The sequence below is a fragment of the Sciurus vulgaris genome (assembly GCF_902686455.1).
Source record: "Sciurus vulgaris genome assembly, chromosome: 2".
Lineage (NCBI taxonomy): Eukaryota > Metazoa > Chordata > Mammalia > Rodentia > Sciuridae > Sciurus > Sciurus vulgaris.
This window is the reverse complement of record NC_136462.1, coordinates 123793055-123820279: the sequence shown is the minus strand read 5'-3', so window position 1 is coordinate 123820279 and position 27225 is coordinate 123793055. Positions and strand designations below refer to the sequence as shown.

Genomic DNA, 27225 nt, shown 5'->3' with positions numbered 1-27225 from the left:
GTTTGCATAGTGTTGGCACTAAATTTTGAACATCTTACAATACATAATGGAAATATAAAGCGACACAACTATTGTATAGACTGGGAATTGAAGTAGAGAGACTCACACATGCTAAACATGCACTCTACCACTGAGTTATAGCTCCATTATTTTATAATGTAAAATTGTTTTGTAATATAAAAATCATATCTAAAATCTCACTGCAATTTTCCATTGCAGTACTGGAGATTGAATCCAGGGGTGCTCTACTACTGAGCTATATTCTCAGCCCTTTTTATTTTTTATTTTGGGTCTCACCAAGTTGCTGAGGCTGGCCTCAACCTTGTGGTCCTCCTACCTTAGCCGCCTCAGTTAGTGGAATTATGGACGTGCAGGAGGGTGCCTGGCTTCAATCCAATTGTTGATTACTGAACTCTCTGAGAACCTCTACTTGAAGTGACCCCATGGTTAGGTGTAGAGGAAAAATGTTAATACAATGTCTTAGAATGGTGGTGCTTTTTTATCATGATACCCAATGTTTGTATTATTGAGGCAAAACATGATTTTGCTGCATATATTAAAAGCCTTGAAAGTGTTCATTCTCTTAGACCTATTGACTCTTAGCAGCTGATCTTAAAGACAATTTAAAGTGCACAAAAGATTTATGTATGAGGATAGTCTTTAAAATGGGGGTGTTTTTAAAGTGAAAAGGGCAAGTTACAAAGAACAGTATTTCTAAAGAAGGTCCAAGGAATGGAAATGGGCACTTACCAAAGAAGGCAGCTGTAGATCCAGAAGCCCTGTCTCTCAAATTCTCAATTTCCTGATTAAATCCTCATTGCCATTCTTCCATCCCAATGAGAGTGCAGAAAGAATATAAACCAATAGAAATAGCAAGAGAAGGTGGAGAGAGTTCAGGTGCTATCTAGGGGGAAAGCATGCAGAGGGGTCTATGAGGGCCTGTAAGATTTTAATTCTGATAATCCAAGTCAAAATTACTTTTTGACAATTGAAAGAAGTGGGACTAAAAAAGTATGTCCCCCATGGGGCTGTAAAAAGCCCCACTACTTGAATATTAGAAGTGAAGCAGATAACGAACTATATCTAAGGGAAAAGAGTCCTCATTCAACAGGTGGTTAATAGAAGTCTGGGAAAAATCCAATTCAGTCAGGGTGGCTATTGGTAACCTGAGCATCCTGACCCAAAGTGGGTTGGGGAGAGGGTGAGAAGTGCAAGCACAAAACCAAAATAGAGACCCAAGTGCAGGCAAGGGTGAACAGACATCCAAAGCACTTCCACTAGAATGTTATGACCTACCAGAGAAGCCCCACTTGCTGGAGAAAGACATCAAACTTGTGCCCTTGACAGGATCATCCCACTAACCTGTTATCCCATGAATCTCAGGCAGCCTCCTGAAAATCTTGTAGTTTCTTCACACTTTAACTGCACCACATGAATAAGGATTCTGCCCCAGTTACCAGCTCTATTTCTCCATGTAAATGAGTCGTTCATCCCTGAATTGATGCCACCCCCCTAGGAAGCTTATTGAGAGACTTTCTCCCTCTCCATCTACTGTACTGAATTAAATGACTTGGTCTTCCCTAAACTGGAAATTGGGCAACCAAAGTCTGTTGAGGCCCTGTGCTCCTATAGACTTCAGTTTACCAGTCAGTACAAATAGCGTGTAGGCTTATTCAATGAATAAGACCATTTGGGGTTCGAACATTCCAGTAACCAGGGACAGTCAGAATCCTTGCGGAATGCAGTCAGGCTCAACTCTCAGGACCTCCAATAGGGACTCCTGCAGTTCCTGAGGCCAGGTTGGACTCTAGTCCACCTCCGGCCGTGTTTTCCGAAGGTGGCCTCCAAGATATAGGCTTCTAGTGAGAACGGGAAAGAGGGTGAGGAAAATAAACGAGTACGTGAGTTGTCCCCAAACATTTGGAATCCTGACAGACGGTCGAAGTTCACGCCACGACTGTGTGAACAGGGCGGAACTGAAAAGTGCATTCAAGAACCCGGGAAGTTCAGAGAGCCAATCAGAAGCAAGGTTCTAATCACGTAAAAAGATAGCCGGATTCTGATTGGGATACTCACCAAGATAAGGCGGGGCAGATTGCAGGGAGCCAATCATAAGCCAGATCTCTGAACTTCTGTTCGGCGCCTCTCGAGCGAGGCCAGGCCAAGTCCTGGTGCGCCCATCCAACCTTTGCCTTCCAGTAGTCTTCACTGACTGGGCGGTGAGGGTTGGGAGGAGCCAATCAAAATTCAGGACTCACAGGGCTTTGAAGAGGGGTGGACTGTAGCGCTACAACTGGTACCTCACCTCGTCTCGCCGCGGCAGCCTGAGTCCTCGGCTGCGGAGAGTGGACCCACCTCAGAACGTCGGATCGTGGTGGGTGAGCAGAGGTGAGCCCCGGGTACTCCTGGGGAGGTGTCCCCGAGAGCAGGCCGGCTCGCAGCTAGTCTGGGGCGGGGAGTCCTGTTCCTGGGGCTCATCCAGCCGCCGGGTCCGCCTCACACTCGCTGCATGCGAGGTGGCAAGTCACCGTACTCTATAGCTGGACCTCTCTGTAACGCAGAGGCAGAGCTGAGATCCCAGAACGAAAGCGTGGCACCTGAAAAACCAGCGAGGCCATCCCACTTGAGACCTGTGTGATGATTTTAACAGAGGGAAGGTGTCTGCTGGAAACCATTTCTAAGGCTCCCGTAGACCTTGCTTATATATTATCTCTGTGACCTAACCTATATGCCCTCCTCCTCCCCTAGTTTCCTGAATCTTGGGTCAGCAACCCCTGTGGGCCACTGCTCTTTGTCTTACTTATCAGCGAGACCCCCAGAGCACCCAGTAGCGCATTATTATTGTCTTTGAAAACTAAAGTCTAGAATCTCTGCCTTACTGTTTCCTGATTCCCTTGAAGGTGTATAGCCCACGAACCTGTGGAGTAAAGACAACTCTTGATCCATTACTTAATATTAAATAAGGCATCCAGCTAGATGTTTGGGGGTACAATCCATGCTCTCCAATGTTAGCAGGACACAGCAGAAGGGGTTGCAGAAGAAAGGTATTCAGAAAGGTATAGTTCACTGGACTTCGTATCACTTTGGGAGGGAGGGAGAGAAAAGAATGAAGACTGACTTCTGTTTCTTGTCTGGTGTACTTTGCACAAAGTAGAGAGTTTAAGGTCCATATCCCCTGGTTGTGGGTTAAAGATTGTGAGATTCTGGCACAAACCTGGGACTGGAAAAAAACTTGCTTCCTAAGTTTTTTCAGGAGCTAAGTAAAAGTATTGTTGGTAGGAAATAAAGACCAACAACCTATAGAATTTGAAACCCCTTCCTGTTTTCCACACACAGGACACATTTGGTTAAGACAAACATCTCAGCCAGCCCTGGTGGCACATGCCTATAATTCCAGCTATTTGGGAGGCTGAGGCAGGAGAACCAGAAGTTCAAGGCCAGCATCAGTAACTTAGCAAGACCCTGTCTCAAAATAAAAAGGACTGGAAAAGCAGACTTGATCTGTGCCATTGGTTGCATGATTTTGGAGTCTTTTGCATACAAAGAAAAAAAGGGAAATTTAATCTCAGAAAGAAAGAACTTTAAAAGCTTAAGAATGTTTGCACTAAAAAGGACTTTGAGAAGATTTGTGGCTAGTCCAAAGTTTCAAAGGTTAGGTAGAAGAGCTAGAGCTAAAATATGACTTATTTTTCCAACTCAGCAACTTTTTAGTACACCAGACTGTCTTTTGGTGGCCAGAACTGCCAACAATGCTTTATGCCACTTTAGAAAAAAGGGCTTTCAAAAAAGATGCTTAACAAGGATGTTATGGGAACATTTTCTGCATCAGAAGGGAGATTGACCTTCACCAATTGCCTTTAAGATTTTTTGATTTTAAAAACTTATATTCCATATCAACTCAGATTTGTCCTGCCATCTTTAGTGCTTTGGGAATTGAAAAACCACTCCAGGATTTCATCTTGAAATTAATGCTTCAGTTCATGTTACATTCTGAATGCTGGCCTTACATCAGTTTACATACAAGGAATGTCAAAATTCTTTGTAAAGTCTAAAGCCCAAATACAGTGTGACAGAATACATTGGTTCCCAGAAGTTTCAGGTGCAAAGATTGTTTGGAAACCCCGTTTAGGCTTTGTGATAATGTCTTTTGTGAACAAAATCTCATCAACTTAATTTACTTCTGAAAGCAAATGTTGTGGTTGAAAACTAAGCACAGGAAGTGATTGTCAAGAATGCAATAACAGGTAAGGAAAATCTACCAGTGCTACAGGGGTATGCAGGTTTAGAGGAGAGAGAAATTTCTTTGGGGATGGCCATTGCTGGGTGGTTAACATTTGAGGTTTATATCCTTCCTTTTTTAAAAAAATATTTTTTAGTTGTAGATGGACACAATACCTTTTATTTTATTTATTTATTTTTATGTGGTGCTGAGGATTGAACCCAGTGCCTCACACATGCCAGGCAAATGCTCTACCACTGAGTTACAAACCTAGCCGGGTTTATACCCTTCTTAACACTTCAGTGTCAGGTCTTGGACCTGAGGCAAGGAGAGAGTTATATGCAAGAACCCAAGGACACATCGCTGAGTTTTATCTCATTTCCTTCAGTGGAGTAAGCTGGGCTTTTACTGTGATAGAGTGGAAGTGATTAGACATTATTGGACATATGGTTTGATTTTGAGAGTTCCCAGGAAGTCCTAAGATACATGGTTCCTTGCTCTAGCCTATCTCTCACAAGGGCTAACCATTTTTTTTTTTTTAAATAAGGTAAAGCTTTCATTGACAGAACTTACATTTACTTAAGCTCTAAGTGAAGGTTTGACAAATGTATTTACCTATGTAATGAAAACCTAGTCAAGATATAGGACTGGGGGTATAGTTCAGTGGTAGAGCACTTGCCTAGCAGTATGGGCTTGGTCCCCAGCAGTGTAAAAATTTTTTTAAAAAATTTAAAAGTAAGATGTAGAACATTTCCTTCACAAAAAAATTCCCTATAGCTAGGCATGGTGACACATGCCTGTAATCCTAACTACTTGAGAGGCTGAGGCATATGGATAGCAAGTTGGAGACCCAACCTCAACAACTTAGTGAGACCCTGTCTTAAAATAAATAAAAAGGACTAGGCATGTGATATATTACCCTTGGGTTCAATCCCCAGTACCACACAAACATATACAAACTATACCCTAAAATGCAGCTCACCCCAAGATGTTATCAATCATTTACAACTTAGTTTGAAGGAAGGATTGGAATTAAACTATTTTGGGAAAAGGAAGGTGAAATGATAAGAACCTTAAATATTTGGTTCCTAAAGGATTTTCAGAAGCCTTACACTGCCTTTCACATATATCCAGATGCTCAGGAAAGACGCCAGGTGTGGGTAACTGAGGGTAGAATTGCCAACATGGAGGAAACAGTCTTTCCTCCCTGTCTCAAATCATATTTGAAAACTCAATTGAAATCCATCTTCTCAACAATATCTTCCTTAGATCATAGTAATTTCTCTTCCCTCTCAATTTTTCCATCATACTTTTGGTGGATATTCATTCATAGATCACAAACTCAGATAATTTATTTTCTGTAATTGACTAATTTTTGTCTTAAGTCTTTATTCATCTTAACAGTAGAAAACATTTTCTTTGCTATTTAAGGTAACCTCAGGCACTTAGTCATCCTGGGTTTGCACTTGGTTAATTCAAGTTTTTCTTTGGCATTCTATTGTTTTGTTACTTAACTGCCATTTAACTTGTTTAGACCTGTGTTTACATTTTTTGTTGTTTAGTAAATCTATAACTGCATGAACATTTCAGATGTTACAGAGCCCTTTAACCTCATCTCTCAGAAGGTTTTATTACATAATGCACATTGGTCCACATGTTTTATATTTGAAGTATGTAAGATAAGTTAGCTAGTAACTCATAACAAAAATATGACTAGAAAATATTGGTGTATTTGAATTTATCTTTATCCCACAACTAGTGATGATGTAGTAAAGAGTTCATAATCATGGGTTAGCAGTCTGGAGAGTTGAGTTCTTACTGTAATTGACTGTGTAACTTTGGGAAAGTCATTTAACCTCTCAGGACCTAAATTTCTCCTGTAAAGTTGGTGAGAGGAGAGAGATTGGACTGGATGATATCAAGGGGCTTTCCTGACCTGTGTTCTGTCCCTATTCAGCTTGGGAGGTAATTGAAAACAATTTATGGTATAGGGGTTTTTATTCACCTGCCAAAACATTTACTTCTTGATGTGATGCACTGATTTGATTTTTTTAACTTTCTAAGTAAAAATTAATAATCAAAAGAAGAAGTAACCATTTAAATAAATATCCTTATTATATATTCCCTTTCTGGTTCTTGTTTTTCCCCTAGACGGAATGTCAAGTGGAGATGATCAGCAATCACAGGCTCTTGCCAAACCCACTTTTACTGAGGTACAAGCCTCTGCAGTAGTTGAATCAGTATTTGGGTTAAAAGTTTCTAAGATCCAGCCACTTCCTAGCTATGATGACCAAAACTTTCACGTTCACATTTCAAAAACTAAAGACACTACAGATGGCCCAATTGAATATGTTCTCAAAATAAGCAACACAGAGTCCAGCAAAAATCCAGACCTGATTGAAGTGCAGAATCACATCATCATGTTTCTGAAAGCAGCTGGATTTCCAACAGCCTCTGTGTGTCGCACTAAAGGAGACAACACAACCTCTCTTATGTCCATAGGTAAGAGTTGACCAACTTATCAACCTATTGCCTCTCTAGGCAATAGGCCCATTACTGCATTTTGAAATACAGTATCAAAATTAGGATCATAATTCCAAGCAGAGATATAGTTATTTTTTCCAGTGGTTGGGGGAAGCTGCAAAGTGGAAATTGGGTCTCTGATTTTAGAAATGGCAAGAGCTGGGATCTGGTATAGTGTTTCTGCTTAGAAAGGCCCTGATGAATGGTAGCTTCAGGGAAATTAGTGGAACATTTTTAAAATTTTATTTCATAAGATTTATTTATTTATTTCAGTGCTAGGGTTCAAACCCAGGGCCTCAGGCGTGCTAGGCAAGCCTTCTATCACTGAGCTACTCCCCTCATCCCAGTTAAATATTTTGGTGCTATGGTATAGGAGAAAAAGAACACAAGATTAGAAATCAGTAATTTTATCTGCAAATTCTGTCATTACTGTATATGTGACATAAGCAGATGACTTGCATTCCCAGTGCTTTGAGTCCTCATCTGTGAAACGTGGTCCTTTCACCTCTCAATGCTGAATGCTAAGAAGTATCTAATTCAATAAGCAGTACCTTGAAATCAATTTTTTTGGAGCTTTTTAAGGTCAGAAATCTTGACTGACTTTTTCTTTCTTGATTGTTCATTTATTCTGTCTTAATTTGCATTTCTCCAAACAACTGAGGACCAGTACTGCCTCTGAGGATTAAAAATTGTCCTGTATTTCAAACAGGCTATACCCCAATTTGACCATAAAGAAGCTTGTGATTCTGGAATAGAAATTTCTTCATGACCTCATTTTCCTCATTTGTAAACTTATGAAAAAGTGTGGTTTGGGGGCATGCATATATTTACAAAATTAGTTAATTTCTGTTTAGAGCTAAGGCCAACAGAGTTGGGCTATGCTTATTGGTATGTAAATGGCCAATTCCAGTGTTAAGATTTATGTTTCTGCCTGCTTACTTTATCCATTCAGCTCTACCTCAGAGTGCTGTATTAAATTAGTACATTTTTTCTTTATTTTGCAATTTCAATTCAGTAATAATTGCCTAGGCACACGTTTCTAATTATTTTTTTCAAAAAGAGTTGACAGGTTATATCATTCTGTCCATCTAGATAGTGGCACTGAAATCAAAAGCTACTTGGTAAGGCTGCTGACTTACCTCCCAGGAAAACCTATAGCTAAGATTCCTGTCAGTACCCAGCTGTTATATGAAATTGGAACACTAGCTGCCAAGTTGGACAAGGCTCTGGAGGTAAGATTTGGGTTTTTATTTTGTTCATAAAAGATTTCTCTTTGTCTCACTTTTAAAATAAACTCAGGATTATATTCTGTTTACCTGTGGTGTGTCCTAAGGTGTCTTATGTAGGGAACAGGGTCTTAGATAAGTTAAACTTATATGAGCAAGGCCACATAATAATAATAATCTGCCCAAATTCTTGCTTTACTGACATATTGGCAAATTTTTCTGAATTTTCAGATATTCATGATATTCTTTATGCTGCTCACTGAAAATAGTCTGTATTATTGGAGCCTGAACTATTCATCTAACTAAGCTATAATCTTCTGGATCTCTGTGTGAAGCAGTAGCTAAGTTATAAATGGATAAGAATGACTCATATTAAGGATATTTTTGTCCTATAGAAACAATATGGGGGCTGGGGAGATAGCTCAGTTAGTAGAGTGCTTGCCTTGTAAGCACAAGGCCCTGGGTTCGATCCCCAGCACCCAAAAAAAAAAAAAAAAAAAAAACACTATGTTTTTTTTAAAAGAAAAAGGTTGGTTTTTTTTATTTTTACGGCCTGAATTTTGATTTATTGTACACAAATGGGGTACAATTTTCATTTCCATGGTTGTACACAATGTGGATTCACACCATTCATGTAATCATACATGTACATAGGGTAATAATGTCTGTCTCAGTCCACTATCATTCCTTCCCCCACGCCCTCCTGCCCCATTTCCCTCTACACAATCCAAAGTTCCTCCATTCTTCTCTCCACCTCCCCGCATTATGTATCATCAGCTACTTATCAGAGAAACATTCGGCCTTTGGTTTTTGGGATTGGCTTATTTCACTTACCATGATATTCTCCAACTCCATACACTTATCTGCAAATGCCATAATTTTATTCTTCTTTATGACCAAGTAGTATTCCATTGGGATACCACAGTTTCTTTATCCATTCATCAATTGGAAACAATATGTTTGACAAGTGTTTTTCAGACCCAGCCACAGAATGTCTTCATTTATTCAATTAACATTCACTAAGTTCTGGTTATACTCTATTACTATGTAAAAAACTATCCTGAATCTTATTGACTTAAAACAATAATGATTTATTTCTCATGATTCTGTGAGTTGACCAGGCAGCTCTTCTCTGCTTAGTGTGATTGGGGGGTCACTCTTCTATCTGGATTCCACTGGGAACACAATTGGGGAACTTTGGTTCTTTTCATCATATGGTGTCTCAACCTCAGGATGGCCTGAACAGCCTCATGACATGGCTACTGGCTTCCAGAAGAGAAAGTTACAAGAGGGCATGCACCAACAACACATGCTTATCAAGTTTCTGCTTGAATCATGCTAACTAATGTCCCATTGGCCAAAGCAGGTGACATGGCTAATCCTAAAATCTACTGCAGAAGCTATAATAAGGGCATGAACCAGCAGGCAGAGTTCATGGAGGACCTTTGGAGTAATAGTTTACCACATATGGTATCATAATTACTTGTTTCATATCTGTGTTTCCTCTATGTATGCTTCATAAGAAGCAGTGAACTTCTTAAGAAAAGTATATATGTTTTATTTATGTATCTTTTATCCATTGTGTCTAGAAGTATCAAATACATACATAGCAGGGTTTCACACACAAAAAGTAACATCTGAACTGGTTGTTAATTTAGGATCACATCAGTCAGGTAGAGAAAAGGAATGGACATTCCAGCTAAAGGAAAGAGCCCATGATAAATCATGGCAGTACAATGACACACCAGCTCTTTAACATTTCCTTTTTTGGTACCAGGGATTGAACTCTGGGGCACTTAACCACTGAGCCACATCCCCAGCCCTTTTTTGTATTTTTTAATTTAGAGACAGGGTCTCATTCAGTTGCTTAGCATCTCACTAAGTTGCTGATACTGACTTTGAACTTGAGATTCTCTTGCCTCAGCCTCCTGAGCTGCTGGAAATACAGGTATGAGCTACCACACCCAACCTAACATTTCTTATAGTGTAGGTCTGCAGGTAATGAACTTCTTTTTTTTTTTTTTTTTTTTTTTTGGGAAATCACATAAAGGAGTTTATTAAGCAAACAGAATGTCTCCCTGCAGGGTAAGAGAGAAAATGAGAGGAAAAGAGAAAGGGCACATGCAAGAAAGAGTGGAAAAGCGAGGAGGAGAGAGAAAGCAAGTCAGGGGGACAGAAAAGCAAGAGCGGTAATGAACTTCTTTAGCTTTCATATCTTTTTCTTTTTTATTTACTTATTTTTTATTTGCAGTGCTAGGGATTGAATTCAAGTCTTAACCACATGAAGCAAGTACTCTACTACTGAGCTAGACTCAGCCCCACTTATAATTTTGAAAGATATTTTCATTAGGTATAAACTTTAAGGTTGAGGACCTTTTTCTTTTAGTATTCTGCTTTTTTTTGGGGGGGGGGGTACCAAGAATTGAACCAAGGGGTGCTTAACCACTGAGACACCCCAGCCCATTTTATTTTTTATTTTGAGATAGGGTTTTGCCAGGCTGCCTAGGATCTCACTAATTTGCTGAGGCTGGCTTTGAAGTTGTGATCCTCCTTCCTCCTTGTGATCCTCCCAAGCCACTGGGATTATAGGTGTGTGCCACTGTGCCCATTTTACTTTTAGTATTTTAAAGACACTGCTCTACTTTTTTCTTGCTTGCATTATTTTCAACAAGAAATTTACTGTCAGGTTGTCTTCTGAACATAGTGTATGTGCGTGTGTGTCTATGTGTGTGTGTGACTGCTTTTAAGATTTTATCTTTAGTGTTGAGCAGTTTGGTTATGATTATGTTTTGTATAGCTTTCTTCGTGTTTCTTATGCTTGATGTTCACTGAACTTCCTTGAGTAGATTCAGTAAGTTATATGAAAGCAGTTTGATCTTCTTAAGTCTTGCTTTTAACACCTTATAGGTGGTACCAGGGCTGGGTTTATTCTAGGAATGATTATTCTCCACTGCTAAGGCAAGACCCTTCTCAGTTCTCTACCTATGTCCTTTGGACTGTGATGTTTTCCATTCCAGCTGGGAGGTTTCTAGCCCTGCATGTGTGTCAAACCTTATCCTTTCTATTTCTTTCAGGTGGTTCTTTCCCTGATTTTGAGCAGTTTCCTCATACTTGTACGTGGATCATACACCAATCTGCCAAATTCTCCATGCAGACCTGCTACAGATCTCTGGAATTCTGTCTGCGTTTTCTGATCTCTGGTAATCTGTCCTGCATTCTGTAGCCATCTTGGTCTTCCTGGACTCTGAGCTCTACTTCCTCAACTCAGTGAGCTCGCTGACTCCACCTGGCTCTCCCTTCTCTGCACCATGTCCTCTCTGCAGGAAAGGAGCAGGGTCAGCTTATTTGTCTTTCATCTCTCAGGTATCCCTGTCCTTCATTGCCTAATATCAAATGACTTAAAAGATAGTATTTCAGATATTTTGTTCAGGGTTTAGACCCAGTCCTGTTACTCCTCTTGACCAGAAATTGAAGTCCATGATATAGTCTAAATAGTATTCATTTATCCAGTTATCCTCAAATAGAAATAACCTTTATTTCCCGTGGTTAAAAACACTTTAGTGGTTCATTGTTTAAAGAAAACAAATAAAAATACAAAGAAAAATCAAATTACCAGCCAGGTGTGGTGACACACTCCTGTAATCCCAGTAGCTTGGGAGGCTGAGGAAGGAGGATTGAGAGTTCAAAGCCAGCCTCAACAAAAGTGAGGTGCTAAGCAACTCAGTGAGACCCTGTCTGTAAGTAAAATATAAAATAGAGCCAGAGACGTGACTCAGTGGTTAAGTGCCCCTAAATTGAATCCCTGGTCCCTCCCCCACAAAAAAATCAAGTTATCAGTAATCCCATCATCCAGAGATATACTTAGTGAACCATTTAGTCCATGAGTCCAGGACCATACTAGCCCACAATTTAGTAAATGTTTGTAAGCTGACAGACCTTTTTCTTTGTTTCTTTTCTTTTCTTTTTTTTTTTTAATTTGTGGTATTATTTTATTTTGACAATTTTATATTTTATTTTTTATTTTTGTATATTTATTCATTTATTATTCTTTTTTATTGTACACAGATGGGGTACAACTTTTCATTTCTATGGTTGTACACAATGTAGATTCACACCATTCATGTAATCATACATATATATAAGGTAATACTGTCTGTCTCAGTCTACTATCTTTCCTTCCACCACCCCCTCCTGCCCCATTTTCCTCTACACCATCCAAAGTTACTTCATTCTTCTCTCCCCTGCCACCCACTCCCTCATTATGTATTGTCATGCACTTATCAGAGAAAACATTCAGCCTTTGGTTTTTTGGGTTTGGCCTATTTCACTTAGCATGATATTTTCCAACTTCATCCATTTACCAGCATGACAGACCTTTTTTTTGTTGCACTCTGTTCATTTATTCAATGAAGCTTTACTGAGTCATGAATAGCTTTGGGTGGTAAACATATTAAGCATTTTAGTTGAAGTAGTTTTCAATTAAGTTTGAGCAAATCCATTTGTAAATATTCATTAAAGTGTCCATTTGGGAATATTAGTATAATTTGGATATAAATATCCAATTGTAATTGAATGTATTTTTAGATTTTCTGCATTTATTAATTTTATTTAGAAAAACCTTTGAATGCTTATAATGCTCAGTAAAGTCTATCTGTTGTCTTCAGAATATTTAAACTACTAAACAAACGGTTTAAATATCTAAACAGATTTCTGTATCTCTGTCTTTTTTTTTTTTTTTTTTTTTTTTTTGGTACCAAGGATTGAACCCAGGGGTGCTTAACCACTGGATCACATACCCAGTCCTTTTTATTTTTTATTTATAGACAGGGTCTTGTTTAGTTGCTTAGGACCTCGCTAAGTTGCTGAGGCTGGCTTTGAACTCAAAATCCTCCTGCCTCAGCCTCCCAAGCTGCTGGGATTACAGGTGTGCACCGCTGCACCCAGCCGGGCTTCTTATCATTTTTTTAAAATAAATTTTATTGTGTATGTTTATGGTGTACAACAAGTTATAAGATACATACATGATTAAGGGGCTGGGGAGATAGCTCAATCGGTAGAGTGCTTGCCTTGTAAGCACAAAGGCCCTGGGTTCAATCCCCAGCACCCGCCCCCCCCCAAAAAAAAAAGAATCAGATCATACATGATTAAATTGGTTACTGTAATAGGACAAATTACTGTACCTGCCTCCTCACATAGTTATTCCTCCTGCCATGACAAGAGCAGCTATAATCTACTCATCTAAAATCCTAAATATAGTACACTATTATTAACTACAGTCCTCATCTCATGTTGTACATTAGATCTTTTGACTTGACTGTCCTACATATTTGCCAGGTAATGGGGATTGCACCCACTGACCTACACCCCTATTCCTTTTTATGTATTTATTTATTTATTTTTTGTAAGAGACTGAGACTTACTAAGTTGCTGAGGGGCTCACTAAGTTGCTAAGGCTGAACTTGAACTTGAGATCCTCCTGCCTCAGCCTCCTGAGTGCTGAGATTCTGTGTCTGTCTTATTTCACTTAGTATAATGTGGTCTAGGTCCATTCATGTTGTGAAAAATGGCAAGAGTTTTCTCCTTTTTAAGGGCTAATATTCCACTGTGTGTGTATGTCTTTATGTGTGTATGCCTTTGTGTGTGTGCACCAGTTTCTTTATCCATTCATCTTTTGATGGAAACTTAGGTTTTTCCCATTTATTGGCTATTACGAGTAATGCTACAATGAACATGGGAGCACAGGTATCTTCACAAGGTGGTGACCTTATTTCCTTTGAGCGTACACCCAGGAGAGGGATTGCTGGCTCATATGATAGTTCTAGTTTTAATTTCTTAAGGAACCTGTTTTCCATAGCTGTATCAATCTCCATTCCTACCAACAGTATGCAAGGGTTCCCTTTTCTCCACAGCTTCCCAATACTTGTCTCTTGTTTTTCTTTCTTTCTTTTTATTCTTCTCACAATGTCAAAATTTATTAAATAAGAGTGAAATCCATTGTCTTCTTGATCACAGTTGTTCTAACAGATGGAGGAAATATTTCATAGTGGTGATTTGCATTTCCCTGATGATTAATAATGGTGAGCACCTTTTCATGTACCTGTTGACCTTTCTTTTTTTTTTTTTTTTTTTTTTTTTGGCAGTGCTGGGGATTGAACCCAGGGCCTTATGCTTGTGAGGCAAGCACTATACCAGCTGAGATATCCCCAGCTCCCCTGTTGACCATTTTTATGTCATATTTGGACAAATATCTAATTGAGTACTTTGCCCATTTTAAAAAATTGGGTTATATTTTTCTTGACATGAGTTATAGGAGTCTTTTATATAAATCTTGGATATTAACCCCTTATCTGACACATGATTTGCAAATGTTTTTTCCCAATCTGTAAGTTGCTTTTTCAACTTGTCTTTTTCTTTCCTGTGCAGAAACTTTTTAATTTGATGTAATCCCATGTATTTATTTCTGCTTTTATAGTTTGACCTTTTGGTATAATATCTAAGAAGTCATTATCAAGGCTGTTGTCAAGGAACTCCTCTTCTAGGAGTTTTATGGGTTCAGGTCTTACATATATATTTTCATTTTTGGTTTATTTTTGTGTATATGTGGGTCCAATTCCATTCTTTTGCATGTGGAGATCTAATTTTCCCAGCACCATTTATTAAGGAGACTATCCTTTCCCTATTGTATCTTTTTGGTGTTGAAAATTAGATGGCCATATATCCTTGGATTTATTTGTAGGTTTTTATTCTGTTCCACTGGTCAGTCTGTCTGCTTTTATCCCAGTATCATACTGTTTTGATTACTGGAGCTTTGTAATATAACTTTAAATCAGGAAGTGTGATGCCTCCAACTTTGATTTTTTTCTCTAAAAATTGCTTTAGCTATTTGGGGTCTTTTGTGGTTCCATACAAATTTTAGGATTGATTTTTCTACTTCTGTAAAGAATGTCATTGGTAGTTCAACAGGGATTACAACAACTCCTTTATCATTAATTCTTCCCTTTTCCCTGTCTGTGGGCTTCATTCATCTGCCTATGCTACTGAAGTTTCAACTTTCTCTACTGAATTCTGAAATGACAAATACAGTTTTCAGAGGGACATCATTGCTGACATGAGTTCTGCTGTGCAGTTAGCCACCTACTATGCTATTGCAAAACTTAAAAATTTTAAGTTGTCTTATAAAGTTTCCCAGGAACAGGGAAACTTTAGAGGAAATGAAGGAAAGCATTCTTTACTTAGTATTGCATTTCATTTTATGATACTTTATTCCCATTACTCATCCCCTTACCAACTTCACCCCATGCATTTGCAGGTGGTAAATTCTTAACTTTTCCTATATACTAGGAACTACATTGTCAGTGAAAAATAATACTGCACAGGTGCAGTAGTTCAGTCCTGTAGGTGTGACTGAAGCTGTGACTGCTCTGCTGGGGATATGGGTAAGCCATTGAAGCTTCTAGCAGCTGGGCAGACCCAAGGGATCCAGAGCAGAAAGGAGCCCTATAGATTATAGGGATCAGAACTGAGGCATTCGTAAGTCAAGGGACCAAATGGGAGCTAAGGTAAGAGTGATGAAACTAATCAGGGGGAGGAGATAGACTAATAGAGTGCTGATTAAACTGTCAGGAATTCAGATTACTGTGCAAAGAGCAAAAGAAAGACAGGCCAGAGAAGTCAGGCAGTTCAGGTGCAAAATTCATATCCCACAAACATTTATTGAGCACCTATATTGGGTCTTTGTTTCTTGTCTTAGTTCACAAATGACTGATATCTTCATTTTATTGTTAAGAAAACCAAGATTCAATATCTAAGTGGGAGCCTGTTGAAACCAGTATCTGTCTGGCTCAGGCCAGTGTTCTTTGCATTACTTTATAATATCAGAACTGAGAAGCTGTGCTGTGTGTTATGGGGCGCAACTTAAGAACAGACCCATCACCCATCACCACTGAGAAGTCCAAATTTGATAGTCTTTATTAAGCTGGCTGGCTGACTGTCTCACACAATGCCCCCAAAAATGGCTGTTGGGAGAACAGCCCCAACCATAGGGTTGTAGGGGTTCTTATAAAAAAAATCCTATCAATCATAATTGTCTGTTGCTATGATTTGAAATTACAAACTAACATCATGAGATCATCAACAGAGGGAGAAGTGGGTCAAAATGACCCTTACCTAGGTACAAACTAAAGAATGTTTACTAACATCCACACGATTACCATTTACATGGTACATTGGTTAAAAGCAATAGAGATCAAAAGAGAGCAATTTTTCATTACATAAGAATTGTCATTGTGTATTGCTAAACATGTCACGCTAAGTAACTGAGGATGAGTACAGAGATGGGGTGTTCCCATGGGAGAAACTTATTTCCTACATAACATGGAGTCTCAGAGCAAAATGGAGTCTGTTTAGTCATTTCCCTTATAATCTGGCCTATAACATTCTCATGGAGCCACATCTGTCAGTCCATCACACTGTGGGTACGTGGGACAATAGTGCCACCACTGTAGAAGCTGGCTCCAAGCCTTCTCTGACTAGACTGGTGCTCCATTGGAAACTCAAAAGTGTTATATTTTATTTTCTTTAAAAATAAAAGTAACATATGTGCATGGCAAATATCAGATAGTACTGAACAACATAAAATGAAAATTTTCTCTCTCCCCCATCATCTCCATTCCTAATCCTAATCCCACTCCTCAGATGTAACAACTCACAGCAGTGTTTTCTGTGCTTACTCTGCAGAGTACTTTTGTGATGCTAAGTAGCATTTAACACACCAGATGGTAAGGAGATTGAAAACCATATCCTACAGAAATAGTTGAAGGAGGGCTAGGGATATAGCTCAGTTGGTAGAGTGCTTGCCTCGCAAGCAGAAGGCCCTGGGTTCAAATCCCCAGCACCAAAAAAAAGAAAAGAAATAGTTGAAGGAAACAGATAGGTTTAATCTGTAGAATAAAAGACTCCAAGGGAGGGCAGGAGTGTTATCTTCAAAGATCCAGAGGACAGTTATGTGGGAGAAGGTCTAATCCTGTTCCAAATGGAACCAGTGGCATAGACACTACTGGAGAATCAGACTTTAGTTCAACACAAGGAAGAACACAGTCATAGCCATCTGAATAAGGGAAGAAGGCTACAGAATATTGGAGAGATGGTTGAAATTTTAAATGGAGGGGTCAGGAGGAAAAGGTATTTTTTGAGTGAACACCCAGTGGAAATGAGGGCACTGATGATGTGGATATGTGACAAAGGCATCCCAAGAAGAGGAAACAGCAAATGCAAAGGCTATGAGGTTCCCTGAGCAGTAGTTAGGCCTGTGTGGTTAGAGTCCAGTGAATAAAAGTAGTGAAAGATGAAATCAGAGTGGTAATGAGGGACCAGGGTCAGCTCATGTGGGTGAAAATAGAGTTGAGAGCTGCCTCCGATGTGAATATCTATCTTCACACAGTGGCAAGGATCAAGCGAGATAGAACTGTGCTCCCAAAACTTCAAAATCTTTTATGAATATGAATTTTGTGGATTAATGTCAATGGGCAGGTCAGTGACCATGACAGAATGCCATGGTGTAGTCCTCTCGCACACAGTGGATCTCTCAGTAGTGACTGCTGTAACTATCAAGAGGCTGTTTCTTGCTTTTGATTTAGAAATTCCATCACCCAAAGTTAAGTAGTCTTCATCGGGAGAACTTCATCTGGAATCTGAAAAACATTCCTCTTCTGGAGAAATATGTGGATGCCTTGGGCCGAAATCGAAATCGGGAGATTGTTGAGCAGGTCATTCAGCTGTTCAAGGAGGAAATAATGACCAAATTAAGTCATTTTCGAGAATGTGAGTATTTCCCCAATCAAATATATATTTTTCTCAGTATTTAAATTGTCAAATTTATTTTTTTGTCTTTTATTTTTTGTGGTGCTAGGGATCAAATACAGGACCTCATGCATGCACATGCCCTACCACTGAACTACAACCCTAGCCCTTTTAAATTTTGAGACTGGGTCTTGCTGTGTTGCCTTAGCTAGCTTTGACCTGTTCTTGAACTGGCTATTCTCTAAACTCAGTCCTCCTGAGTAGCTAGTTACAGGCATGTGTCACTGTCCCTGTAGACCAACCTATCTTAATTTGTCTAACTTTTTTTTTCCATGAACTAGAACCCTGACCCATATTTTGAATGAATGCAGTTTTTCTAGGTATGAGTATGGCACTGATCATTTTCTGCATGATACCAATAATTTGAAATTCCTATATCTTCCTGGCTTTTTAAATTTTTTACTTATGGTAGTGATTCATATAGTGATAATACTTTTACCTGATTTTTTATATTAATAATTATATTTAAGCATTAATTTAATTAATACTAATATATATCATAATACTATTTATACTTTATTTTTAAATTTTGGAGTTAAGTTTTAGGCATGTTTTAAATTTATTATTTTGATTTGTTTCTTTTTTTAACTTCTTTAAACTTCTTTTCCCACTTTTTAAATTGGTGCATTACAGTGGTACATGATGATGGAATTTGTTGTTAAATATTCATACATGTACACAATATAACAATATAATTTGGCACCTTCTCCCTTCCTCCCCACCTCCCCTTCTTTGGTCCCTTTCCTCTAACTTTTTAAGTCTTCATATTGGGTTAGAATATGTCTTCCCACATTCTTTATTTAATGGCATGATTTTTTTTTCTTTTTTAGTTTTAGATGGACACAATACCTTTACTTTATTTATTTTTATGTGGTGCTGAGGATTGAACTCAGTGCCTCACACATGCTAGCAAGCACTGTACCACTGAGCCACAACCCCAGCCCTCTTCCCATATTCTTGTTCTTCTATAAGAGGGTCTTATATTTTTGGTCCTTTACATTTTAATATCAATTTTAGAATTAGCATGTTATGTTTTTTAAAAATGGACATTATAGTGTATTTATATTATTTTATAAGACTGGTGCTCTAAACTCTGAACATAGTCTGTCTGTCTCTCTACTTAAATAAAGATAGACTATGGGCCGGGGGTGTGGCTCAGTGGTGGAGCACTTGCCTTGCACGTGTGAAGCTCTGGATTTGATGCTCAGCACCACGTAAAATAATAAACAAACGAACGGTCTTGTCCCCATCTACAACTGAAAATATATTTTTAAAACAGATAAGACTATGTTCATGGATTAGAATTTAAGATATAGACAGATAAATAGATAGATGTTGAATTTTATAAATTTCCCCAGAGAGGTCTCATATTCTTTTCTTGATTTTTTACTAGGTACTTTATTTTTTAAAATACTAATGTAAATGTTATTCCAAATTTCTGTTTGTTGCTGGTATATAGAAATAGCACTTTGTAATATCCCCTTATTTTCCACTCTTTTAAACTTACACCTGTAATCCGAGCAACCTAGGAGGCTAAGGCAGAAGGATTGCAAGTTTGAGACTAACCTCAGCAATTTAAGTTCAAATGTTTACTTCAAAATGCTTCCAGAGTTTCTTTGTACATAATCATTTATAAATAATTATACTTTTAAAAAGGAAAAACCAATCCTTTTGTTTCTTTTTAAAAAATAATTTTGTAGATGTTGATGGACCTTTATTTTATTCATTTAATTATATGCAGTGCTGAAAATCAAACCCCCACCACACACATGCTAGGTAAGTTCTCTACCACTGAGTCACAACTCAAGCCCATAATCTTTTTATTTCTTTGCTTTGCTTTATTTCACTGAGCACCTTTGTGTTTTTCCCTACATCCAAGGAAAAGCTTTCAGTGTTTAACTATTACCTGTAGTAGTTATTATTGGTTTTTTGTTGATATTCTTCACAAGATTAAAGAAGTTCCCTCTATTCCTAGACTAAGAATTTGCATCATGAATATGAACCAGGCATGGTGGCACATGCCTGTAGTCCCAGCTACTCAGGAGGCTGAGGTGGGAAGATCACTTTAGAGTTCAAGATCAGTTGGCAACAGAGTGAGACTCCATCTCAAAATAAATAAATAAAATAAAATAAAAAGAATTTATATCATGAATACATGTTGAATTTTATTAAGAATTTTTACACATCTGTTTAGATGTCATTATTTTTCTCTTTTAACCTGTTGATATGGTATAATTACATTGGTTGTTTCTAATGTTAAATCAACATTGCATTACTGGTATAAACCCACCTTGAACATAATACTGTTTTTCTTTTTTCTTTTTAATATTTATCATCTTATTCAGTTTGAGAATATTTTGTTTATGATTTTCACCTCCAGGTTCACAAATAAGATTTACCTGTGCTTTTCCTCTCTAAGTATCCCTTTTTGGTTTTATGTTAGTCTCATAACATGAGTTAGTTTTTCTATCCTCTTAAAGATTGTATGATTGGATTTGTTTTATTTTTTTAATGTTTGGAAATAATTTTATGATGAAGTCATTTAATATTGGATTTCCTATAGGGGAAATTTTTAAATATATGGTTTAATTTCTTTAATATTTATAGTACTATTTATATTTCATTTATTTTGGTCAGATTTAGGGAGTTGTATTTTCCTACTAATTTGTTCATCTAAATTTGTATAGTTGCTGGAAGTGGTGGCACACACCTGTAACCCCAGCAACTTGGGAGACTAGGGCAGGAGGATCTCTAGTTTAAAGCCAGCCTCAGCAATGGCAAGGCACTAATAAGCAATTCAGTGAGACCCTTTTTCTAAATAAGATACAAAATAGGGCTGGGGATATGGCTCAGTGGTTGAGTTTCCTGTGTTCAATCCTGGTTCCAAAAAAAATTAAAAATAAAAAAAATAAATTTGTATACTTATTGCCGTAAGTGTATTTATATGTCCTTGATTAAACATAAGCTTTGATTCACAACACACCTTCATTAATGTTTCATACATGGAACACCATTTCCCCCCCATTTCTTCTTTTCTTCTTTTTTTCTAATATTTACACTTAAAACCTTAAGGAAAAAAAAAGTAGCTCTAAGGATAGCTATAGTTCCATCTCACAAGGATTTGGGACTTTTAAGGAAAGAAATTAGTTTGGCTTAAAAAGTTTATTAAAAATCTAGTCCATGTTGAGACCTTTATTATTTGTTGAAGACTATCTTATTGAAAATATTTTGTAAATTAAATCCAAATGTCCTCATTATTTTTATAGCTTTATTAAGATATAATTCTACACCTTGCAATTCATCAATTCAGGGTTGCATAATTAAATGTTTTTTGCATATTCAGAGTTGTATAATCACCACCAAAAACAAATTTTAGAACATTTCATCTCTAATAAGAAATGCTGTACCTATTCAAAGTCAGTCTCATTGCACTCTGTGTGTGTGTGTGTGTATGAGAGAGAGAGAGAGAAAAGGGGGGAGAAAAGCAGGGAGAGAGATTGTGGTACTGGGGATTGAACTGAGGGCCTCATGCATGCTAGCTAGGCAAGCACTCTACCACTGAGGTATGTCCCCAGCCCTTTTTTCTTTTGAAACAAGCTCTCACTAAATTTCTCAAGCTGGCCTTGAACTTGAGATCATCCTGCTTCAGCCTCCCAGGTATCTAGGATTATAAGTATATGCTACCATGCCCAGCTAATCAATCCTACTGTTTTAAAGTACCAAAGGTGGAAGTATATTTTTGTTAGGCTCTTGTTCTATTCTAGTAGAGGGGAAAATATCCTCCTCATTTTGTTTCTTATCATTACTTCAGTTTGTTTCATTTTGTTGAGATCTCAGTTGTTCTGACATTATTGCTAAAGCCCCTACTTTTCAACAGCTTACTTGGGTACATGCCTTTCTTAATCTTTTTTTTTTTGGGGGGGGGGGTGTTTTTTAATTTCATGTTTCAGATTCCATGTATAATAAGTACTACATAAACTTTGTCTTTAGGATATTCAGTATTTGATTTGGGCAATGTTTCATCTGAGTTCATTAGCTATTCTGCTTATAAACATCAAAAAAGGGTGCCAAGGGGGTGGGGTTGTAGCTCAGTGGTAGAGCACTCGCCTAGCATATGTGAGGCACTGGGCTTGATCCTCAGCACCACATAAAAATAAGTAAACAAAACAAAGGTATTATGTCCCTCTACAACTGGGACAAAAAATATTTTTTAAAAAAGGTGCCAAATTAGAAAATAGAGCTTTAACAATTAGAGCTTTTTTAATTGGTCTACACTTTTTTCTAACTTGTTATTAGGTTAACTGTTATATTTAGCATTTACCTTTAAGGTTAGTAAAATGTAAGGGATGTTGTACAAGAGATAACGCCTTTTGTGGTCCTCTGGGTAGCACTTACTCATGACCAACCACTGACACCAAACACATTTTATATTTTATTGATTACAAGAATTGTGAAAGCCAAAGTAAATCTTTGGTTTTACAGACTGGATAGAGGAATCCTGTACTGCATTTTATGTCTCTTAAAAGTAGGAAATGTTTTAGCAACTTGAACCTTTTCTGTTACAGTATAAAATTTATTACATTAGGATTTACTTTGTAATATAGTTAACAACCAAATCAATTATGACATACATACACTGGCACTTTAGCACAAGGGCAAACTTTAAAAACAATTCTGGATCTTTAAAATAAGGCCAGAATATAAAAAAACAGTCCATGGTCTTACATTCAGCAAAATCATACTAACATCCTCCACTTTTGTAGAAAAAGGCCAAGAAAACTTTACATATGACACAAGTTTATTACATGTATTTACATGACTCTTCTTCTCTAGCTACTCAGATCTTTCACATTACACAACTCCCAATTTTAAGCTTTGCAAAGTATATGAGGCCAGGTCACTGTTCAGAAACCTTGTGTGGTACCATAACACAAAAATGTATTTTGAAAGCTTCAGTACTATTTCTATGAAAAATGATTGGCAGACACCTATCTACTGTGTTTAAGAAATAGGGCTACTGGAGTAGACCTAAGTATAACAGTGCCTCATTCTAATAAGCCCCAAATATCCTTTACACATCCATCACTGTGCCATTTAGAAAATAACAGCTGTTAAGAAAAATTCTTATTTTCTTTTGGCAATGCATTAAGTTGTTGGCACTTTAGTAGCTCCCTAGGACATTAAACCTCCAAATGTCCACCTAGTTTTCAATCCTTGGTTTAGCTAGATGCTTACTGTGATTCACTAAGTAAATCTATTGATCCCTGAATCTTAAATTACTGTTTCCTCCAATAAAGAATAGAAAAAGTTGATTCCCTTACAATCTTCCCCAAATCTCACTTGAATGAGAGAACACTTACTATCAAGTACAACTTATTCAGTTATTCAGTTGAGAACACTTACTATCAAGTACAACTTACTATCAAGTTATTTTAAGTTTCACTGATAACTACTATTAGAGTACACACAATACATAATACAAGTGAGATGGCGTGATTAATATTCTTAACATTAATTAGCAGCTTTACACAAACAGATTAATTCCCTAGTAAATTTGTAATTTGTTACAAACTGACACCTATTTGTAAACATAACTAAAATTTCAACATTAGTATGTTTGTTACTTATGCCTGTTCCTCAAGTAAGGTTTTAAGCTGAGATGTCATTATTTCCCTGTTTGAAGGATTAAAGTTAACAGGAAGGCAGCAGCTTGGTGGTTTGGGAAAAACACTGGGTGATTGGTGGCTCACTGAATTTGTCTCAGCATCATTCTGGTTAGCTTGAGATTTGAAAAGCAAGCTGGAACTTAATAATGTAGTGTTCCAATTTGGATTCTTTGGAAAAGTTTTGTTCTTTGCACCATTTCACATGGCCTGCTATACACCTGCTGATGAATTGTAACGGTCTCCTCTTCCTTTTTTCTTATGAACAGTCTTCATTTGGGAATTCTGATCCTTGGTCTTCTATTAAGCTGTTTTTGGTTCTTACTACCATTTCTAGATTGAGGAGCTAAAATATTGTACCTCTTTCCATCACCCATCTTCAGCTTGTTACCTTTCAGTCTGCTTTACTACTACTGTCTTCTTCCTTGCTGCCATGCCCAGGATAATAGAGGTTTCTTTTTGATGGATCCTTTCCTCTCTTTCCATATAGAAGTTTTCATGGCCCAGTCTGCTGAGTTCAGCCTAGGAATTAAGGCCTACATCTGATTCTCCTCAGTACACAAATTTGAGAGAAGTCCTAGTGACTTCAAGCTTGAATTCTCATTCTTAATCTTAATTGGGTATTGTCTGAAGCATTTTATGTGAGACTATGGCTATCAACTTCTAATATAGGCTGCACACCCCAAGTACTGGTATGTAGTTTTTCATTTTCATTTATTTTATTTTTTTAATTTTTAAAAAATATTTTTATTAGTTGTTGATGAACATTTTTATTGTATTTATTCATTTATTTATATGTGGTGCTGAGAATTGAACCCATTGCCTCACACATATTAGGCAGGCATTCTATCACTGAGCCACAACCTCAGCCCTCATTTTCATTTACTTTAAAATATCTTATAATTCACCTTAGAATTTCTTATTTTCACCTGAATATATAAATCCTTTTCCCCAGAATATGATAAACTTTAAAAAAAATTTTGTTGTTGTTGTAGAGGTGAGTGCTCTACCACTGAGCTACAACCCCAGGCCCTTTTTGTGTGTGTATGTGTGGTATTGATTGAACCCATGGGCCCTCTACCACTGAGCTACCTTCCCAGTGGAGACCTTTTTATTTTTATTTTGAGATGGGGTTTTGCTAAGTTGCTGAGGGTCTCACTAAATTGCTGAGGCTGGCCTTGAACTTATGATCCTCCTGCCTCAGCCTCCCAAGTTGGAACTACAGGTGTGTACCACTGTGCCCAGCTAAACTTTTTTTTTTAATCTTTTATCTTTTCATTGTTGATTTCTGCTATCCTTTAATTATGGTTAGAGAACATACTCTATAACTGTTGTCCAGTAGGATTCTAGTAGTAAAGGAAATGTTCTATATCTGTTGTCCAATACAGTAACCATTATGTGGCAAGTGAGTACTTGAAATTTGGCTACTCCAACTGAGGCAATTAGTTTTCAGTTTCATATTGTTGTTGTTCATTTGCTTGTTTGTTTTTGTCAGGGATCAAATCCAGGGCCTTATACATGCCAGCCAGATACTCCACTACTGAACACATCCCCAGCCTAATTTTATTTAATGAATTTAAATGACTACATATTCGTCAGTGGCTACCATATTGAACAGAACCATCTGACTTCATTCTTTTGAAATTTACTTTATGATAAAGACTTAAGTCTTTAAAATATGGTATTTGGTAATTTTTTATAAATAGCCCACATGTGTTTGAAAAAAAAGTATATTCTGTAGTTGTTGAATATGGAACTATATATATGCCCACTAGGTAAGAATGTTAATCATGTTTAAATTTTGTATACCTTTCACTATTTTTTTAATCTACTTAACAATTACTAAGTAAAGTATATTTTAAATATCTCACTGTGACTGTGGATTGTCTATTTTGTGCTTGTATTTTTGTCAAATTTTGCTTTATATATTTTGAAATAATTGTATGATACATACAAATTTCAGAAATGTGTGGTTTAACATCTATGATCTATACTAATGTTCATTGATTCTATGTGTCAGTAACTGTGCTACATTATTTAAGCATGATTTACACAATCCTAAATAATACAGAAATTGGCATTACATTTAGAAGTTATGCACTTCATTATTACCTACTTCTTATAAAGTTTGTGTCTCAGTGGCTCTCTGCTCATGCACACCCTAATCTTATCCTAATCCTTAGTCAGTGGCTTAAATCATTGCTTCTCAGACTGTCCATGGTAAACAACAAGTTTGAGGGTTTTTCCCCCAACCATTAGTATGTTATGTGGGCCTACTATGAATGATTAGTTGACAGCTCAGGCAATATCCAACTAACTCTGTGAGGTAAAACTTAAATCGATCTATACTGTGTTCAATGAGACAAGGCCACTGATCATACTCTTGAATGTCAAAGTACTGTAACATTTTCTAAACACTCTCAGTTTGTTCTTATCTTATATGATGGTAACATTTTGTAGACCAGCACTGGCCATGTTAAGACTCCATGTTAAGAGGTACTAACTTAAAATACCAGCATCTATTCCAGTAATCAAAAAATGGGAAATTCAGGAAAAACTTGTCTTCAGAAAAAGTTTTTTGAAATCTCAGATGTAAATAAAGTTTCCTTTGATCCATTGTAGAACTCCTTGCCTCTTACAGTAATATGAAAACATTTATATTCTTTCCAAACCTTTCTGGTTTTGAGTAGTTTTCCTTTTCACTTTACTATTCTAGCAGCCAAAATCAGGTATTTGTAATGACTGCATTCTCCATCTTCTGGCTTTGTATATTTGAGAAGCAAATGCAGAGACAGCCCAAAATTAAATACATTTGTCCTTTTTAGAGAAAATTATTTTATTCCAAGAAAAAATGGGTTTAATCAAATTGAATAGCCTTGCCTAAGAAAGAGAAATGGAAAGAGAATGAACTGGAATATTAAATAACTGTTTTTACATGATTTTTCTACTTTCAGGTATCAATCATGGCGATCTTAACGACCATAACATTTTAGTAGAGTCCAGCAAGTCAGCCTTTGGAGACGCTGTATATCAAGTGTCTGGGATTTTAGACTTTGATGACATGAGCTATGGCTACTATGTGTTTGAAGTGGCAATCACCATCATGTACATGATGATTGAAAGCAACAATCCTATACAAGTAGGAGGTCACATTCTTGCAGGGTTTGAAAGTATAATCCCACTAACAGCTGTAGAGAGGAGTGCTTTGTTTCTACTTGTATGCAGTCGCTTTTGTCAATCACTTGTCATGGCTGCATACTCTTGCCAGCTACACCCAGAGAACAAAGAGTATCTCATGATTACTGCAAAAACTGGGTGGAAGCACTTACAGCAAATGTTTGACATGGGCAAGAAAGCAGTAGAAGAAATCTGGTTTGAAACTGCCAAATCCTATGAATCTGGGATCTCTTTGTGACTACATAGTTAAAAATGAATTGATCCATCCTATCAATTCATTAACAGATCAATTCATTTTTAACTCTGTGCCTTTGTACTATGTGTGTGTGTGTGTGTGTGTGTGTGAGAGAGAGAGAGAGAGAGAGAGAGAGAGAGAGAGAGAGAGAGAAAGAGAGGTAGATAGATACTGGGAATTGAACCCAAGGGCACTCTACCACTGAACTCTATCTCCAGCCCTTTATATTTTTTGAGAGAGGATCTTGCTAAGTTTCTGAAGCTTGCCTCAAACTTGCGATCCTCCTGCCTCAGTCTCTCAAGTAGCTGGGATTACAGGTGCCAC

General features: G+C 37.4%; 1 protein-coding gene and 1 pseudogene across 4 annotated transcripts; one reads left to right on the top strand and one right to left on the bottom strand.

The window, feature by feature from the left end:
* Positions 1-2197: 2197 nt before the first annotated feature.
* HYKK (hydroxylysine kinase) lies at positions 2198-27225 on the top strand. 3 transcript variants are annotated; one of them, XR_013762122.1, is made up of 6 exons: positions 2198-2374; positions 6371-6721; positions 7835-7974; positions 17604-17788; positions 24622-24714; positions 26444-26562. XR_013762122.1 is itself a non-coding variant. In XM_079128910.1 (5 exons), exons 2-5 carry the CDS (start codon positions 6376-6378, stop codon positions 19804-19806), a joined length of 675 nt encoding a protein of 224 aa, XP_078985036.1. In that variant the 5' UTR covers positions 2201-2374; positions 6371-6375; the 3' UTR covers positions 19807-19991. The 3 variants fall into 3 exon arrangements, 2 of the variants coding, with proteins under 2 accessions (XP_078985036.1, XP_078985035.1); XM_079128910.1 differs by lacking the exons at positions 24622-24714; positions 26444-26562 and adding an exon at positions 19802-19991 and having other exon boundaries at positions 2201-2374; positions 17604-17787; XM_079128909.1 differs by lacking the exon at positions 24622-24714 and having other exon boundaries at positions 2234-2374; positions 17604-17787; positions 26444-27225.
* LOC306654909 (proline-rich nuclear receptor coactivator 2-like) lies at positions 23212-24607 on the bottom strand (annotated as a pseudogene). Its single transcript has one exon. The product of its transcript is annotated as a proline-rich nuclear receptor coactivator 2-like (transcript).

What these genes read in the sequence shown, in the direction of transcription:
- HYKK (XM_079128909.1), top strand. Translation starts at nt 6,376, where the DNA reads ATGTCAAGTGGAGATGATCAGCAATCACAGGCTCTTGCCAAACCCACT. An exon ending in AGTTGGACAAGGCTCTGGAG is followed by an intron (nt 7,975 to 17,603) that starts GTAAGATTTGGG and finishes CTTTTGATTTAG; the next exon opens with AAATTCCATCACCCAAAGTT. An exon ending in ATTAAGTCATTTTCGAGAAT is followed by an intron (nt 17,788 to 26,443) that starts GTGAGTATTTCC and finishes TTCTACTTTCAG; the next exon opens with GTATCAATCATGGCGATCTT.